The sequence below is a fragment of the Acinonyx jubatus genome, chromosome A2 (assembly GCF_027475565.1).
Source record: "Acinonyx jubatus isolate Ajub_Pintada_27869175 chromosome A2, VMU_Ajub_asm_v1.0, whole genome shotgun sequence".
Lineage (NCBI taxonomy): Eukaryota > Metazoa > Chordata > Mammalia > Carnivora > Felidae > Acinonyx > Acinonyx jubatus.
Window position 1 is genome coordinate 126,066,228 of NC_069383.1, and position 15,816 is coordinate 126,082,043.

The 15,816-nt window shown below is 44.9% G+C and overlaps 1 protein-coding gene across 3 annotated transcripts in view; it reads left to right on the top strand.

The window, feature by feature from the left end:
• The window catches only part of PDZRN3 (PDZ domain containing ring finger 3), a 239,239-nt gene extending 223,503 nt beyond the window's left edge, over positions 1-15,736 (top strand). For all 3 annotated transcript variants that reach the window (XM_015066051.3, XM_053219054.1, XM_027042485.2), the window contains 5 exons: positions 7,774-7,872; positions 8,950-9,012; positions 10,782-10,883; positions 12,508-12,624; positions 13,327-15,736. In XM_015066051.3, coding sequence (XP_014921537.3) covers positions 7,774-7,872; positions 8,950-9,012; positions 10,782-10,883; positions 12,508-12,624; positions 13,327-14,883 — 1,938 coding nt within the window. In that variant the 3' untranslated portion in view covers positions 14,884-15,736. The remainder of the gene's footprint in view (positions 1-7,773; positions 7,873-8,949; positions 9,013-10,781; positions 10,884-12,507; positions 12,625-13,326) is intronic.
• The last annotated feature ends 80 nt before the right edge of the window (positions 15,737-15,816 follow it).

The window sequence follows — 15,816 nt, forward strand, 5'->3', positions numbered from 1 at the left end:
TGTTCAGCTGTATAGTGTAGACTTGGTAAGTCATGGGCACTTAGTTAAACTTGAGTTGATAGCAGTGAGTTCTTGAGTTCTATTTTAGTGTCTAACACTTTCGAGAGCCTGATGGAAGCTATGGTTTCTTCCTAGAAACATGCTCATGTCTAAAAGAGCCTGCAGATGGTTTCTGGAAGGTCACTGAGTTCCTACAGTATCTGTCCAATCTGGCCCATTCTGCCTTACAGTTTGTTACATCTGAATACCACCAGAATCATTGTTTACTTTCTATTTTGATTTAACCCAACTCACTTAAACCAAGGTAAATTTATTCTAAAGGAAATGCTCTATAACTATCTCCAACAGAAAATCAGCATCACTGCCATAAATAGAAGGTGCTATACAATATAGACAGTGGACATAAGGCAGTGTTACCACATCCTAGTGTTAATTGGTGGTGCCTGGCAAGGACTGGGAGCCTGGGGCTGATTTGCCCCACTCCTTCTTTTTCTCTTTCTTAAGAGATTGGCTTGTGTTACAGAACTGTTAAGACTAGCCAGACTGAGTCTGCCTTAGTAAATGAAGTAACTTTCTCAGTGTGAACTATCTTCGAGCATCTTGCTTTTGGTAGACGCCACTCTAAAACCGTTCCCTAGAACCTTGTTATTCAAAATGTGTGATAGGAACAGCACAGAATCACCTGGGAGAAGGAAAGAAATGCAGAATCTTGGCCTTTAAAACTACCAAGTCAGAATCTGCATTTTAACAAGATGTCCGGGTGCCTCATTGCACGTTAAAGCTGGAGGAGGCCTGACGTCGAGGTGAAGAAGTCCAAGCTTCCGTGTGCTCTTGTCATGGGTAGAAGCAGTGAGGCTTTGGTTGCCCATTTCATCCACTCTCATGTAAAGATGTGCCTCCAAGACTCCAATGCCATCTACGCTTCCCCAGGGCAGAGTGAAGTCCTATGGACTAGAAATGACTCCGCCCCCTGTAGACATGCAGCACTATGCTAAGACTTTCTTCTTTTCATGATTAAAAAGCAGAGGCCAACAATCCCAAGTATTTAAGAGATTAGTTGAATGTTTTAAGTTAGACCTTTGATGCCTTGAGACTTTGCTAAATCCATGATTATTTTCATTTCTACTTGCCTGCTTTCACTGATCACCTGTTACACTGAATACACTGGTGCCAGAGATGCCAAATCAGGAAGTCACCACCCTGCTTGCCCTTAAGAAGTTGAAGCCCCTTGTGGTTCATTAGCCATTAGGATTGTCAGACGTGAGCTTGGCATCTCCTAAGAAAACCAATATATGGTCATGAGTCCATGCCAGGCAGGAAGGCTGCTCTCACATTTGGACTTTTGTCCTTACCAGCTTAGTTGTCACCAGGTGATTTCTCTTAACTAAGCACATCTCATAAAGTGAACCTGGTGGTTTTGGATGAAAGGTCTATTCTAAGTCCAGTGGGAAAGACTCCAGAGTCTTCCTGGAGCTTACTGTTGCATTTTCTCAGGAAGAGAACGATGTCTGTACCTCCATTACTGCCCTGTTTCAGAGGCTTTGGAAGGTAGTCTGGTCAGTTCCAGAATGTTAATAAACCAACCTCAGTGCCAAGAATTGGGTTTGCTAAAACAGACCCGGTTTTTAGGGAGACTGGCACATACCCGTCACCTCCTGCTTTTCAGAGATTTCTTAGAACAGCCAACAGTCTGTCTCTGCTATATTCCATCCCCTTGTATTCCCCCACTTTGGGGTGAGATTACAAAAAGAGTGTGTTTTGGGTTGGGGGTCCACTGTTAACACACCACTCAGCCTCTGCATCGAATGACATCAACGTTCCACACCTTTCGAAAGATAACTAGTTCCATGGATTATTATATAGGAGGAAACTACATGAGTGTATTGGGATAATACTGAAGCACACGCGTAGAGAAAAACAGATGTTCTGTCTTTTAAAGCACACAAAATGATCGTATTTAGGCAAGTGTCAATTCCCTGTTATTGTGAAACTGTGTAAAGCTAAAAGGATTATACCCAAGTGTACCCAAGGGTTGAGCAGCCACATAATTACCCATAAATTTTCAGGTACTGAACACCTGTTCTAGATCTTCCTGTAGGCAATTAAGAAGGAAAATAGATGTCTGAAGAAGGTTTTTTCCTTAATCTATTGTTTTAATTTCCCAGTTGCTTCATCAGTAGCCGCCTCTCCAGGCTGTGAGGCTCCCCTCACCTATGTTGTTTTCTGATGATGTAATTTTGAGTGAGAAAAGAGAAGAAAGCTAGTTTCAACGGGGAGACTAAAATGACCTCCAAACCTGGTTTCATTCAAATAATCTAAGTAGATCATTAGGGATTTGGCATTGTCCTGAAGAAGATACAGGATGCCTCAGCGAATCTATACTTTTTTCTTTAGCCTTTAAGGGTTTCTCCGGGGAACCTTCCACAGTCAGCCCTGCCTTCCCTGAGTTGGCCTCCTCACCCTGTTAGTATAATCAGCACTTTACCATTCTTCAGACTACTATCTACACACCAAAACCTTCCACCCACTCTTCTCTTGGTCCAAATAGCACCTGCCTAGATCTTAGCGTGGCCCAGTCTCGCACCGCCTTTTGTCCAAATGTCACCTCCAGGGAGGCTTCCCGAGCACTCTGTCTAAAGCATCCCTGCCCCATTAGTGCCATCTCTTTCTTATTGTCTGGCTCCCCCACTAGAATACAAGTCCCATGAGAGCTGGGCTCTTGTCCAAATCGTTCGCCCCTACACTCCTCATGCCTGGATGGCGCTTGGCACATAGTAGGTACCTTGTGAACATTTGTTGAGTGAAGGAATAAATGCCTTGTTACCGTATCTCAAATGAAGGTTTTTGAAGGGAAGTGCAGCCTGTTTAGAGACACCTCTGTGTTGCATTTAGCCCTATGCAGACACAGAAAGGGTTGAGATAATTTAAAGAAATATGCACAGCAGTTCTGAACCGATAAGGTAGAGTTATGCTTCAGTGACTCGTCTTCCCAGAGTGGGATAAGCCATTGAAATTAGTCCTTAGGATCCCCTCTGATGACAGTGGCTGACGTTGAAACAGAAAGCTTGAATCACCCAGGTGGAATGGCCCCATTAATTCTCTTAATTGGGCTATCGTTTCAATTTCATCTGAAATGTCAGGCCTAGCAGTTCATTTTTATCCAACAGTCCATCTAGACCAGCAACAGGACACCGGTGGTGGGGGAGCTGTAATCCAGATAATGCTCATACATTATTCATACCAGTTTGATTAATGGTCTTCTTTGAAATCTTATCTCCATCATCACAGACAGATATGTATTGATAACCTCTAAGCTTTCAGTGATGTGCTCAGTTGCGTAAGGCTCTGCCTTTAGCTTGGAGTCAGAATGCAATGTTGAGAATTTACAAACCACCCAGTGAGCTTGGAGAACTGTCTGCTAAGCCCCAAACACCATATCTGGTTATGAAATTGTAGAATAGCTGAGAAGTTTCAGAGAAGTGAAGTGACTTTCCCAGGACAGTCCAGCTTGTGAGTGGCAGAGCCAGGATTGGTTTTCATTGGGATTTTTTTCTGCCTTGCAATCTCAAGCTCTTTCATTGAATTTTGAGCACCTACTGTGCACAGTGTATTTGGCTAGATCCTTTTTTACTGCACACGTTATTACACAGCTACTGTTGCCTTACTATAATCTTCTTTAGGAGCAACCAAGATAAAACTCAGAGAGAGTCAAGATGGTAGTGGTAGCAGTTCTTACTTACTATGTTGTTTTTCTAGAGCTTCCGAAAACCTTTTATGGTTCGCTCTTTGCTTAGCTGTTAGCAACCAGGCTCTTTTTTAGGATGTTGAATCACTCCTTGGAAATCGAGTGACCATAGCTAAGTTACACCATATGCCTTCTTAATGAAAATTTCCTGGCTCTTGTTTAGAGCTCCTCAGAAGATCCAGCTAACACAAGGAAACATTATAGCCCAAGCCATCCTAGGTAATATCAATGTCAAGTACATACCTGGAGCAAACTCCAGAACACCCCTTCCTTTATTATTGCTTGAAATGTAATATCAACATTATTCATCCGGTACCACTCATCCTTTTTAAAACCAGATGATTTCTAAGACAGAAAGCTGTTCCCAAAGGACTAGCCTTAAACTAGAATTACCCTTCCATTCTTGAATCTCTTTTAGAAAGCAAGTCCTAAAGTTTGCTTCACAGCCAAGTGGAATTGGGGCTGGAAGACAAAGCTTTAACATTCTCAAGGCAAGTGTTTCAGATTAGAGCTGGCTTCTGTGCTCTGCCCTGTCACATGGTGTGGGTGTCATGCTAGAACCAGCTTCGTATCCATGTCAAGGATGGAATTTGGCTTTTGTGATATTTAAGTCAAATCTGGCCAAAGTGAAAATGTGACTGTCACCCTGACAGTCTGCCCTGGGAGGATTTGCAATGGGATTTAAAGGCTAAATGCAATGTCGGCTAAATCTTTCTGCTGTAGGAAGGGAGCACTGCATTCTCAGTGCATCACTACCTAGGAGTAGATTGGGTAATGAGAACCTCTTGTCTCCCTTGCAAAAAAGTGGGAATGTTTGACCATCATGTATTGTGTGTCATTTCCGACAGTATTTATTGGAAAACTATTATTAACCGGCTAATCACATGTGGGGTTAATGACAGAATATAAAATGTGTCCAAGGAGAGTATAATGTAGTATCTTTGATTCACTTATCAGGGATTCAGGAATATTGTTTTAAAGCAACTAACACTTGAGGATGTATTCCTTTCCAGTCTGACATTTTGTTGCAAGAAAGTTTTCTCCCTGGTTATCAAAGATTTGTTGAACTGGCAAGATTCAGAAGGGAAACAGTCCCCCTACCAATAGCAACATCAACTAATGTCCACATTTATAGTTCCATAGTTTTCCAAATTATCTGTCAGTCAAAACACTAACTGAAAAAACATAGTAGAAATGATTTTCACGTTAGGTTTTTATCGAAATCATTTACTTAGCCCTTAAGATAGCTGACTACATGTTGGGAACTAGGCCAAATAAAGGTAATCATTTTTTACATAGCAGACCTTCAGCTATCACATTCCTTATGAGTCTTCCTTCTTCATTTGAATAACCGTAGTACATTACGCTGTTCTTTTCTAAAACATGATTTCCAGACTTTTCACTTTCCTGGGCTCTCAAAATGGAGTCCTCACAGAGCTGCGCTTCTCAGACTGTCTACAATGAAAAACGATGATGACCAGGTGGACCAGTTGGTTTAATTTTCAGTGTGTTACCAATATGTGGTTGTACCATGTGAGACCATATAGCTCACCCCATATACAGCTTGCCACTTGAGTCCACAGTACCTGAACCGATAGACAATTTGGCCAGTGAGACAAGCCTGCAGATCTTGTTCTTGGATATTATGACAATGTCCAAATGCTGTAATAGTTTCTAAACACTTCCCTCAATGCCTGCACTGACTTCCTCACAACCACACTTGGAAGCACATGTGAACTCTGATATCTTTTATGCTTAGATATTCACCTTGGTGGCTCAATTATTTGGAAAAAGCTATAACTCATATTACTGTTTTCAATTCTGTTAAAAGGAATATCACAACATTTATTGGCTCATTTTTCTTCCTATAACCTTTCCATCTCTCTCTCTCTGCTTTGGTTGCACATGGACCTGTTCCAAAACCATCTGGCTTCCACCATGATACATAGCACAGGGCTCTGTGGTAGTAGCATTTGGCTACAGTTGTGCATTTGGACCCAAACAAATCATCAGGAAATTCCGCTGATTTGCACTAACCTTGGGAAGGGCTAAAACAGAGAGAGTCTTTGCTCTCATCCAGACCCAAATGAAGAGTAACCTGAGACAGATGTGGGCATGTGTTTGAAACATAAGAGGAGGATGTGTGACTAACAATATATTTGAGGTATGCAACTTGGTTACTCCAAAGTATTTGGAAAGAATTGGCCCTTGTAGTTAAATAGTGACCCTTAAACTCACACGTCCCCATTACTGTGCTTAAGTCCAGTTCTCAAAACGTGAGAAATTCCCATCCAATTCAAGTATCAGAAATTAATGGGGTTTCATTTAATGAAAATTTGCCATATTGCTAAAGCTATAATTAGAAGTCTAACATGTCAGTGTTCAGGAAATGAAGCCATCTTATTGGGGGGGGGGGCAGATGTACCCACTCTGCTATAAGCAATTTCTGGGACTTGAGGCACGTAAACACCCCTGCAGTAATTATTATACTCCCATTTCCTATTGGCTTTCTGTAGGCCAGGCATTGTGCTAAGAGCTCTGCATGCCTTAACCTCAATGAGTCTTGACCCTGCCTAAGGCAGCAGGGTGGCAATTCCTAGTGACACTTAGATACAGCAACAAGTACATGACAAAGATACTAGAAGGAGGTGGATTTGGGATCTGAACACAGGTCAGCCTGTCTTCACAGCCCCAATTCTTTACCACCACATTATACTCCCATCTGTCAGCCAGAAATTCTGCAGAAACTAGTCAGATTGGGACAGTCGTCACTTAAAACTTTTTCACTGGTTCCCACGATGCTGAGATAAGATCAGAGCTCTTCACGCTGGCCTATGGGGTCCCAACTAATCTGTCCTCATACCTGGCCATGCTCGGCCTGCCTCTCTCTCCCTTGCACACAGGGCTTTGGCATTACTGGCCCAAGATATTTGTACCTGCTATTCTTCAGCCTTGAAAATTTCCATGGTGTTGGGTACCCTGCCTTTCACAAGGGAGGGTTCAGGAAGTATCTGTTGTATAACTGCTTTGAGCTTTCCCACAAAAACAACTGCATCCTTACCCTCCAGGAAGAGGAGAGAGAGAGGAAGTGGCCCCCAGAGACTGTGGTTTCGAAGTCCCATTCTCTCTGAGTGCCTTCACCCTCCTGGTTGGCAAGCAGTCAACAGTAAAAACCAGGCCAAGAGACCTGGTGGAGACCTTATCAGGCAGCCCTTCAAACAGGCCTGTGGCTTACTGCTGCAGAATGTCATCGGGGTAGTTGGCAGTGTGGGAGAGAAGGCAGTGAGGCCTATTAATACTTGCAGAAAACCGAGAACTTCGTCCCAAGGCTCCAACAATTTTCAAAGTTCTGACTTCATTCTGAAGCGCAGACTAACTGGCATATACAGGGACGTTCCCAGTGCTCATGTGTCTCACATTTGGGCTCACTTTGCTTTTATCTTATTTAATTTGCGGTAATAGCGGCTGAAACTAATTTCTCAACTGTAAATATCACAGCTGTTGTGGAAAGCATTAATTGCGTGCTATCACGTTACCCTCCTTTCTTGGATCAATTTATGTGTAATCTGTTTGCAAGTTCTATTACTGTGAATGTTAAGGGAATGCAACGTGAAATAATCTAACCGAACACATTGGAAACATTTGTACTGAAATGGCTGGATGGTTTGGGCCTTTGGAAACATTCTCGTTTGTGGCAGACATTGAAAAAATGCTTTTTAAAAGCCCTACCCCAGAAGTCTTGACACTGAGTGAAATATAGGTAATTTTTCTTTTGGGGGATCAATAAAATAACTATTTTCAAAATGACTTTATATTGACTGAAAGGTCAGAAATGCCGTGGGCATTGATCCTGTGTCCATAATCACTTTTTGTTTAGTAAGTTAACCGCTCTACACACTCAAATACAAAGAAATCCAGTTCATCATTGAAACAAAATATTTTTTAAGCCTTTGACCCTTCCCCCGCCACCCCCCCCCCCCCCCCCCCCGCCTTCTGAGGCTCACTAGAAATGCCCTTTCTTTGTCTAGGAAGTGGACCTCTACAGAATGAACAGCCAGGACAAGCTGGGCCTCACAGTGTGCTACCGGACAGACGATGAAGAGGACATTGGGATTTATATAAGTGAGGTATGAAGGCTGACTATTTCTAACTATCGTCTCAAGACCAGAGGAGGGTTTTTTTTTCTATTATATATTACCCAGCCTTACCTCTGGCTCATTGAGAAGTCTTTGGAAAGACACAAATGTCTTTGTCCCCTTCATCACACAGTCCTTGGAATTACGTCTTTACATGGGAGTTAAGTTCAAATGTCAGCACATAAGGCAAAATTACCCTGGAGAAGCCTGCAAATCGGCCATAAAATGGAGCCGTTTACATGGTTTTGTGTGTTCAGCCCCAGGGGAAGAAGAGCAGATTCACATTTCCCTTCTCGTGTTCATTGAATGGGATGGTGGATGGAATCATTTACACTTTTTAAAGTATTTCTTTATCTCTTACTCTTTTTTTTTCCTTTTGGTTGAATGTGTATATAGTTGATTTCATGTAAGTTAAATGCATCTTCAAAGTACATAGATGGAAGCTATTTTGATCTTATTAGAGAAGACAATGCAAAGCCACTGCTGTCAGTATGGATCCCTTCCCATATACTCCCTTGTCTGCAAGCACAGACACTCAACTGTGTGAGGAAATAAAACCTCTCTCTGTGGGAAGAACAAAGTGTTATGTTTACTAGGCTTAATAATTATTCCCTTGGATGTACTATGTTCACCAAGCTTAAGAACGTCCTCTATGACTGAATTTGGAGGGATTTTTTTCCCATACTTAATCCTGTCTGTCTCAATTATATTTTGTTTTTAAAGTTGTTTTCCAAAATTGAAGCATTTAGTACAATAACCAAGGCAATGGCTGATGATGAACAACATGGCGAAGGGTACCCTTGAACCTGTTCTGCATCACACTGTGGTTTTCATTTCTGTGAATGCAACACAAGTCAGCTGTGCCTCTCCATCCCTTAAGTCCCCAGGGTCTGCACACGCTGCCATGTAACAGGGATGCTATGCAAGCATACGAGAGCACGCCCAGGAAAGGACTTGGAAACAGAGCGATCCATGATGGTCTCTCCTTGCATGACACTAAGTCTTGTTTATTTCTATACGTGTCTTAGTTCTCCATTCTGTGCTGACATATTCATTGTGTTGTTTCAGATCGACCCTAACAGTATCGCGGCCAAGGATGGGCGCATCCGAGAAGGAGATCGCATTATCCAGGTACGTCAGCTTCCAGCCAGCAGCTTCGTCCCCTGCCTGACAGTGGGGAGCACATTTTATGGGTTAAGTCAATAGCTTTAGGGCTGAAGAGGTTAAAGAACCAGGATTACCAAATCAGATGTGGTATATAGTGAGGCCAGACAAGTTAAATGAATGAGTGAATCACAAGCCCCAGAAAGTAAGATGCACCAGGGAGAGTGCCCCAGCACCTTACAGAAGGCGAACCTCATTTCCTTTCATTCTCTTTGGTCAAAGACCACCCAGCAGGGGCCCAGGTCAAGCCAGTAATTTTGGCCACTTGTGAACCAAAATAATTCTTGTTTTAAAAATTTTTTTGATGTTTTTTATTTTTGAGAGAGGGAGACACAGAATCTGAAGCAGGCTCCAGGCTGTGAGCTGTCAGCACAGAGCCCAACGTGGGGCTCGAACCCACGAACAGTGAGATCATGACCTGAGCCGAAGTCCCATGTTTAACTGACTGAGCCACCTAGGTGCCTCCTCCCTTTTATTAAAATTTAATTTTGGAGCACACGTGTCAAGGTTGGTCTTGCCCTGAAAATAGAAACATCTTGGGCAAATTTAGTAAAATAGATGGAGAAGCATTTTAAATTTCATGAGTTGAATGCCACCATACCATAGAATGGCTTCTATGGGTAGTTTCTTCACCAGGACCCCGAATGCTCTTTGGACTCAAAATGAGACTGGCTTGTTTCAACAGCAGTCTGTTTTCATCTCACAGAAATTGAGATTCTTTGCCACAGGGCTTAGCGTCTGCCTCTTCTCAGTCACACCGTCTCATTTCTAACCCACCATGTTTATATCTGCCATTACACCCCTCACCATGAGTAATTTTTACTTTCTTCTTCCACTGCTTATTCTACATTTCCTCAGACTTCATCCCAAACCTCAGCTGCTTAAGAACCCTTTCCTGGTAGAGTCACCCAGACCTTGATTCCTAAATGTGCTGATGCACCTGCAGTCCTGTGTTTGGGGATGCTGTAGCTTTCCATTAGCCTTCACTACGGGGCATGGAAGTAGTGGGTTCCGGACGTGGCCCTGCCTATCTCCACTGGTAACTGGGTTCAGTCACCCCAAGTCACCCCTTTGCTGCCTCCTGGTTCCCTGGCATAAGGAGTTGAGTGGCAGGCTCACCTTCCTGTTCAGTGGGACCATCCCTGTGCCCCCTGGAGGAATCCTCTGCCTTGGGACTGACACCTCCATACCAGGTGTGAGAGAGTCCCCCTCACTAGACTTTCCGTCCTACCTAAAAAAAGGTTCAAGTACCAAACGGGCACCCAAAACACCACATGTAATGCCATTTCCTTATGTGCCTTCCCCTTCCGTAATGGTCGCATCACACCTGCTGCTGCTTTTTCTCCCATATTCTCTGAAAAGATCTGTAATAATGAGTGTCTGTAATAATTCCCTTTCAGTTCCTGCCTGAGTATTCTGTCTGATGAAATTGCTCAGCTGTTCCCTCTTCACAACATGGTGATTTTTCTCAGTCTGCCTTCTGGAGTCTCAGCGACTTCTGTTCACGGAGCTTCCACATTAGTAGCCTTGTACACCTGTCACAGTGACAGACTAGTCTGAGCAGGGCCTTTCCTTCTGAAAATGAGCATCCTTTTCAAGCTCTGTGGAAGTTCTGTGTTCCAGCTGTGACTGGGTGACACGGCCGCCTGGAACAGTATGGAATGATTTTGGGTGAACTAATTATGCTGTTGTCCACCCCTCCGATGCCTCATCACTTTTTTTCTTTTTTTTTAAAGATTAATGGGATAGAGGTGCAGAACCGTGAAGAGGCTGTGGCTCTTCTAACCAGTGAAGAAAACAAAAACTTTTCTTTGCTGATTGCAAGGCCTGAACTCCAGGTGAGTCAACTTGCTGCCAATGAAGCAGGGTCTGTATTTCTTAAATTTATTTTTTTATTTGGATCTCCTTCATTTTATTAAATCTTTAATATACAAAGTTGAAGTCCGTGGCATACTGAGCATTTGGGTTTCTTTTTTTTTTTTTAATATGCAATTTATTGTCAAATTGGTTTCCATACAACACTTTATTTTTATTTTTATTTTTTTCAACACTTTATTTTTGAGACATAGAGCATGAGCAGGGGAGGGGCAGAGAGAGGGAGACACAGAACCCCAAGCAGGCTCTGAGCCGTCAGCACAGAGCCCTACGTGGAGCTCAAACTCAACAGACTGTGAGATCGTCACCTGAGCTGACCCGCAACCAACTGAGCCACCGAGGCGCCCTGGGTCTGTGTTTCTAAAACCAAAAACCCAAGTCTGTTGGCCCTATGGACCACTGCCCAAGCATTGAGTTTGAATTTGAAGGCACTATGTACCCTGAAATAGCAGTCTCATTTGATGTGACCTAAAATCCACTGTGTAAGGAGACCCCTGACATGCAGCCTGGCATTTATACTACAGGCCCAGCAGGCTCATTAGCATGGGAATGGGAATGAAGGAGAAAAGAAGGAAATATAATGGAATGGAAAACATAGCCGGGGTCATAACCATCAAGATGTTTGAGTTTCTAAAGTTTGACAAATGTTTCAGCCTAGATCCACTGTGTGGACCTCCATTCTAACCCAAGAGCGGAGGGAACCTACCACATGATGGCTGTGGTCAGTAACACTGCATAGCTACTACAACTTGGCTGAGAGTTTGGATAGTCTCATCACACGAAAAAAGTAGCTGTGTGAGGAAATGCTATGTTATTAGGTGCATTGTAGGAATCATTCCACTACATTTATGTATATTAAATCACAATGTACATCTTACACATAAAATACAATTTTTATTTTATAAAACTAAAGAACCATTCTTGTTTTCTTTTTTTCAAAAGGCCAAATAATAAATATGTTTGGCTTTGGGAGCCATATAGTCTCCAGTGCAATTGCTAGACTCTGTCACTGGAGCACAGAAGTGGCCACAAACAGCAGGCCACATTCAGCCCACGGGCTGTAAGATCTCAGCTCCCTGAAGAGTCTGTGCTAGGAAGATCCTGGCCTAATAACGAGTGATGAGCCTTGCCCCAGGCAGCTAGTTTTCGCACACCTGTTTTCTGTGTCAAAAAGAACTCTTCCCACACCACAACTAGACACTCTTCAGGGCCTGCTAACCTTGTGTGTAGGCCAGGAGACAGGGCTGGCCCGACCTGACCCCCGAACACAGGGGGCCTGCTCCACTGACGGTAGCTGCTAGGGATGCAAGGGTGTCACCCTGCAAAAATGAAACCATGGACACCAGAGACTTGGCCAGACATGGTGTAGGGTGGAAGGTCTCTTTCACATGAAAGAGGCCAGTTTTCTGATGGCTAGCAAACCAACAGGTACATTGCACTTTGATGACTCCTGCAAGAGGGAGCCCGAGAGGGAGCCTTCTCCCCTTCTCCCAGGGTAAAATCCTTGCTTTTAAAAAGTAAGTAAAATGAAAACAAAAGGGATATTTTTTTATGAGGCCTGTGGTGGCTGTTGCTTCTCCTCTGCAGCTGGACGAGGGCTGGATGGACGATGACAGAAACGACTTTCTGGACCACCTGCACATGGACATGCTTGAGGAGCAACACCAGCAGGCCATGCAGTTCACTGCCAGCATGCTGCAGCAGGTAAGGCCACGGCCCCTCACCCCTCTGAGCAGTGGCAAAATGTGCACCCTCCATCTCCCTCATGATGTGAAAGACCATCAGAAACCCACCGGCCTGGAAGGCAGCAAGAAAATGAAGTGCTTTTCTGTTTGCACACCAACAAAATGCAAGCTGATACTCTCACCGGCCAAGGGAGTGCAGCTTGGCTTTTAAAGCTGAGCAGTAATGGGAGGTACAGCTGACTTGCTGGCTGTTGGGAAAACACACGGGCCAGCTCTAAAGCAGGTCAGAAAACATGAAGTCATGTTTTCAAAAGTAGAGCAATTCCCTGGGTGTTGCCTGAGCTGCTTAGATTGTTTTAGCCCCCTTCTGTGCCCACTCCGTGGTCAGAGTCCTGATAAAGTACTAATTGAGTAATAAGGCCCTGTAGGCTTCCTGCTCTCCATGCACTGGGACCTTGAATGGCTAGGATCATTCACTGAGGTAAAGTGACTCTTCCCCTCCACTTAGACAGGAAAAGTGAGGATGAGAAGTGTAGGAGTTTAGCACCGGTCGATCTGGCCAGATCGTTGAACTAGTACTGATCCCATACGCTGCCCCTGAGCCTTAGAAATGCAGAGCCTGCCCTGTCCTGAAACCCTTGCCCTACAGGAAAGGTGGAACCTGGTAACCACGGAGGGGCGGGGGGGGCTCCCTCATTTTGGCCGTTTGTTCTTGTTCCAGAAGAAGCATGAGGAAGACGGGGGAACCACAGACACCGCCACCATCCTGTCCAACCAGCACGAGAAGGACAGCGGCGTGGGACGGACAGACGAGAGCACACGCAACGACGAGAGCTCGGAGCAGGAGAACAACGTCGACGATGCCACCGCGTCATCCACCCCGCTGGCCGGGCAGAGGAAGCTCACTTGCAGCCAGGACACCCTGGGCAGCGGCGACCTGCCGTTTAGCAATGAGTCCTTCCTGTCTGCCGACTGCGCCGATGCCGACTACCTAGGCATCCCCGTGGACGAGTGCGAGCGCTTCCGGGAACTCCTGGAGCTCAAGTGCCAGGCCAAGAACAGCAACCCCTACAGCCTGTACTACGCCAGTAGCCCCCTGGACGCCAGCAAGAGCGACCCCGAGAGCGTGGACAAAGAGCTGGAGCTGCTGAACGAGGAGCTGCGCAGCATCGAGCTGGAATGCCTGAGCATCGTGCGCGCGCACAAGATGCAGCAGCTCCGGGAGCAGTACCGCGAGTCCTGGATGCTGCACAACAGCGGCTTCCGCAACTACAACACCAGCATCGACGTCCGCAGGCACGAGCTGTCGGACATCACCGAGCTCCCGGAGAAATCCGACAAAGACAGCTCGAGCGCCTACAACACGGGGGAGAGCTGCCGGAGCACCCCGCTCACCTTGGAAATGTCCCCCGACAACTCCTTGAGGAGAGTGGCAGAGGGCAGCAGCGAGGGGGCCGTGGGGACCACAGAAGCTTACGGGCCGTCCCCAAAGAACCTGCTGGCCATCACCGAAGATCCCGAGGTGGGCAGCGCCAGCTACAGCCCCCCTCCTCCTCAAGAGCTGGGGACCAGCCAGGCCCCCGAGAGCAGGGAGCGCAGGCCCAGCGACGACAGCGGGAGTCCCAGCCCCGGCCCGAAGCTGGCCGGCTCGTACCTGTCCCCCTTCCCCCACTCGCCCTACAAACACGCCCACATCCCGGCGCACGCGCAGCACTACCAGAGCTACATGCAGCTGATCCAGCAGAAGTCGGCCGTGGAGTACGCGCAGAGCCAGATGAGCCTGGTGAGCATGTGCAAGGACCTGAACTCGGCAGGCCAGGCGGAAGCCAGGATGGAGTGGAAAGTGAAGGTCCGCAGCGACGGCACGCGCTACATCACCAAGCGGCCAGTGCGGGACCGCCTGCTGCGGGAGCGCGCTCTCAAGATCCGCGAGGAGCGCAGCGGCATGACCACCGACGACGACGCGGTGAGCGAGCTCAAGCTGGGGCGCTACTGGAGCAAAGAGGAGAGGAAGCAGCACGTGGTGAAGGCCAAGGAGCAGAGGCGCAGGCGCGAGTTCATGATGCAGAGCAGGCTGGATTGCCTGAAGGAGCAGCAAGCGGCCGACGACAGGAAGGAGATGAACATCCTTGAACTGAGCCACAAAAAGATGATGAAGAAGAGGAATAAAAAGATATTTGATAATTGGATGACAATCCAGGAACTCTTAACCCACGGCACAAAATCACCAGATGGCACGAGAGTATACAATTCCTTCTTATCCGTGACTACTGTATAATTTTCACTTCTGCGTCATGTACATAAAAGAGAACGCTACCGTTGGGGTAGAAATTCCTGCCTCGTTCAATGCGGCAAGTTTTTGTATATAAGATAAATACGGTCATCCTGTTTATAGTCCAGATTGGCCAGCTCTGCAACTAGCTCTATTTTAAGTGGAGAAAAACCACCCTTAACAAAGGCACTATTAACAAACAGAGCTTTTTTCAAATAGCAATTGTACTTTTTTACTTCCTACCTTTTACATAAAGTGTTTAAATTTCAAAAAGATCTTTTTATTAAGCATACTTTCACAGAATAATTTGTTTAAAACTATATTCATATAAAAAAGTTAAACACGCTTTTTTTTTTTCCTGCCGAAAACACAGATACAACTGCCAGTGTGTATTTTTAATGGAACTCTATTTTATAATGTTACTTTGTTGGATGTGTTTCATATGAGTGACCATTAATATATAATTTAGGTCAAGGCTTCAACTCAACACTACCAAGCTGTGTGGTTAATGATTTAATATACATAACCAAACCAGCAGTGTTTAGAGTTGGGATACACATTTAAACATTTTTCTGGTTAAAGTTCCCAAGAGTGTGTAAAGGTTTTAACAGAAAGCAAAATATCATGCAGCTTTATGGAAGTTTAAAGCATGTTTGCAAATATTGCAGCCCAATGGAAGAATTTGCATGTACAGGAAAGTTGTGGATGGAGATGGTTTGTGGAATTTTAAGTGCTCATTGTAGTAAACCTTTGCTTTGTAGATTTGAAGGGACAGAGTTTTACAAGCAAGCTCATGAAATCATGATTAGTTAAACATTAAGTAAAATGAAGTTAAAATAAATTATTATTTTCTATTTGACATGTTTTGAAGTGATTCCTCATTTTTTTTTGCAGGGGTGCTGATAAAATAAAAGCCTTTTTCAGTGTTTATTTTTTACT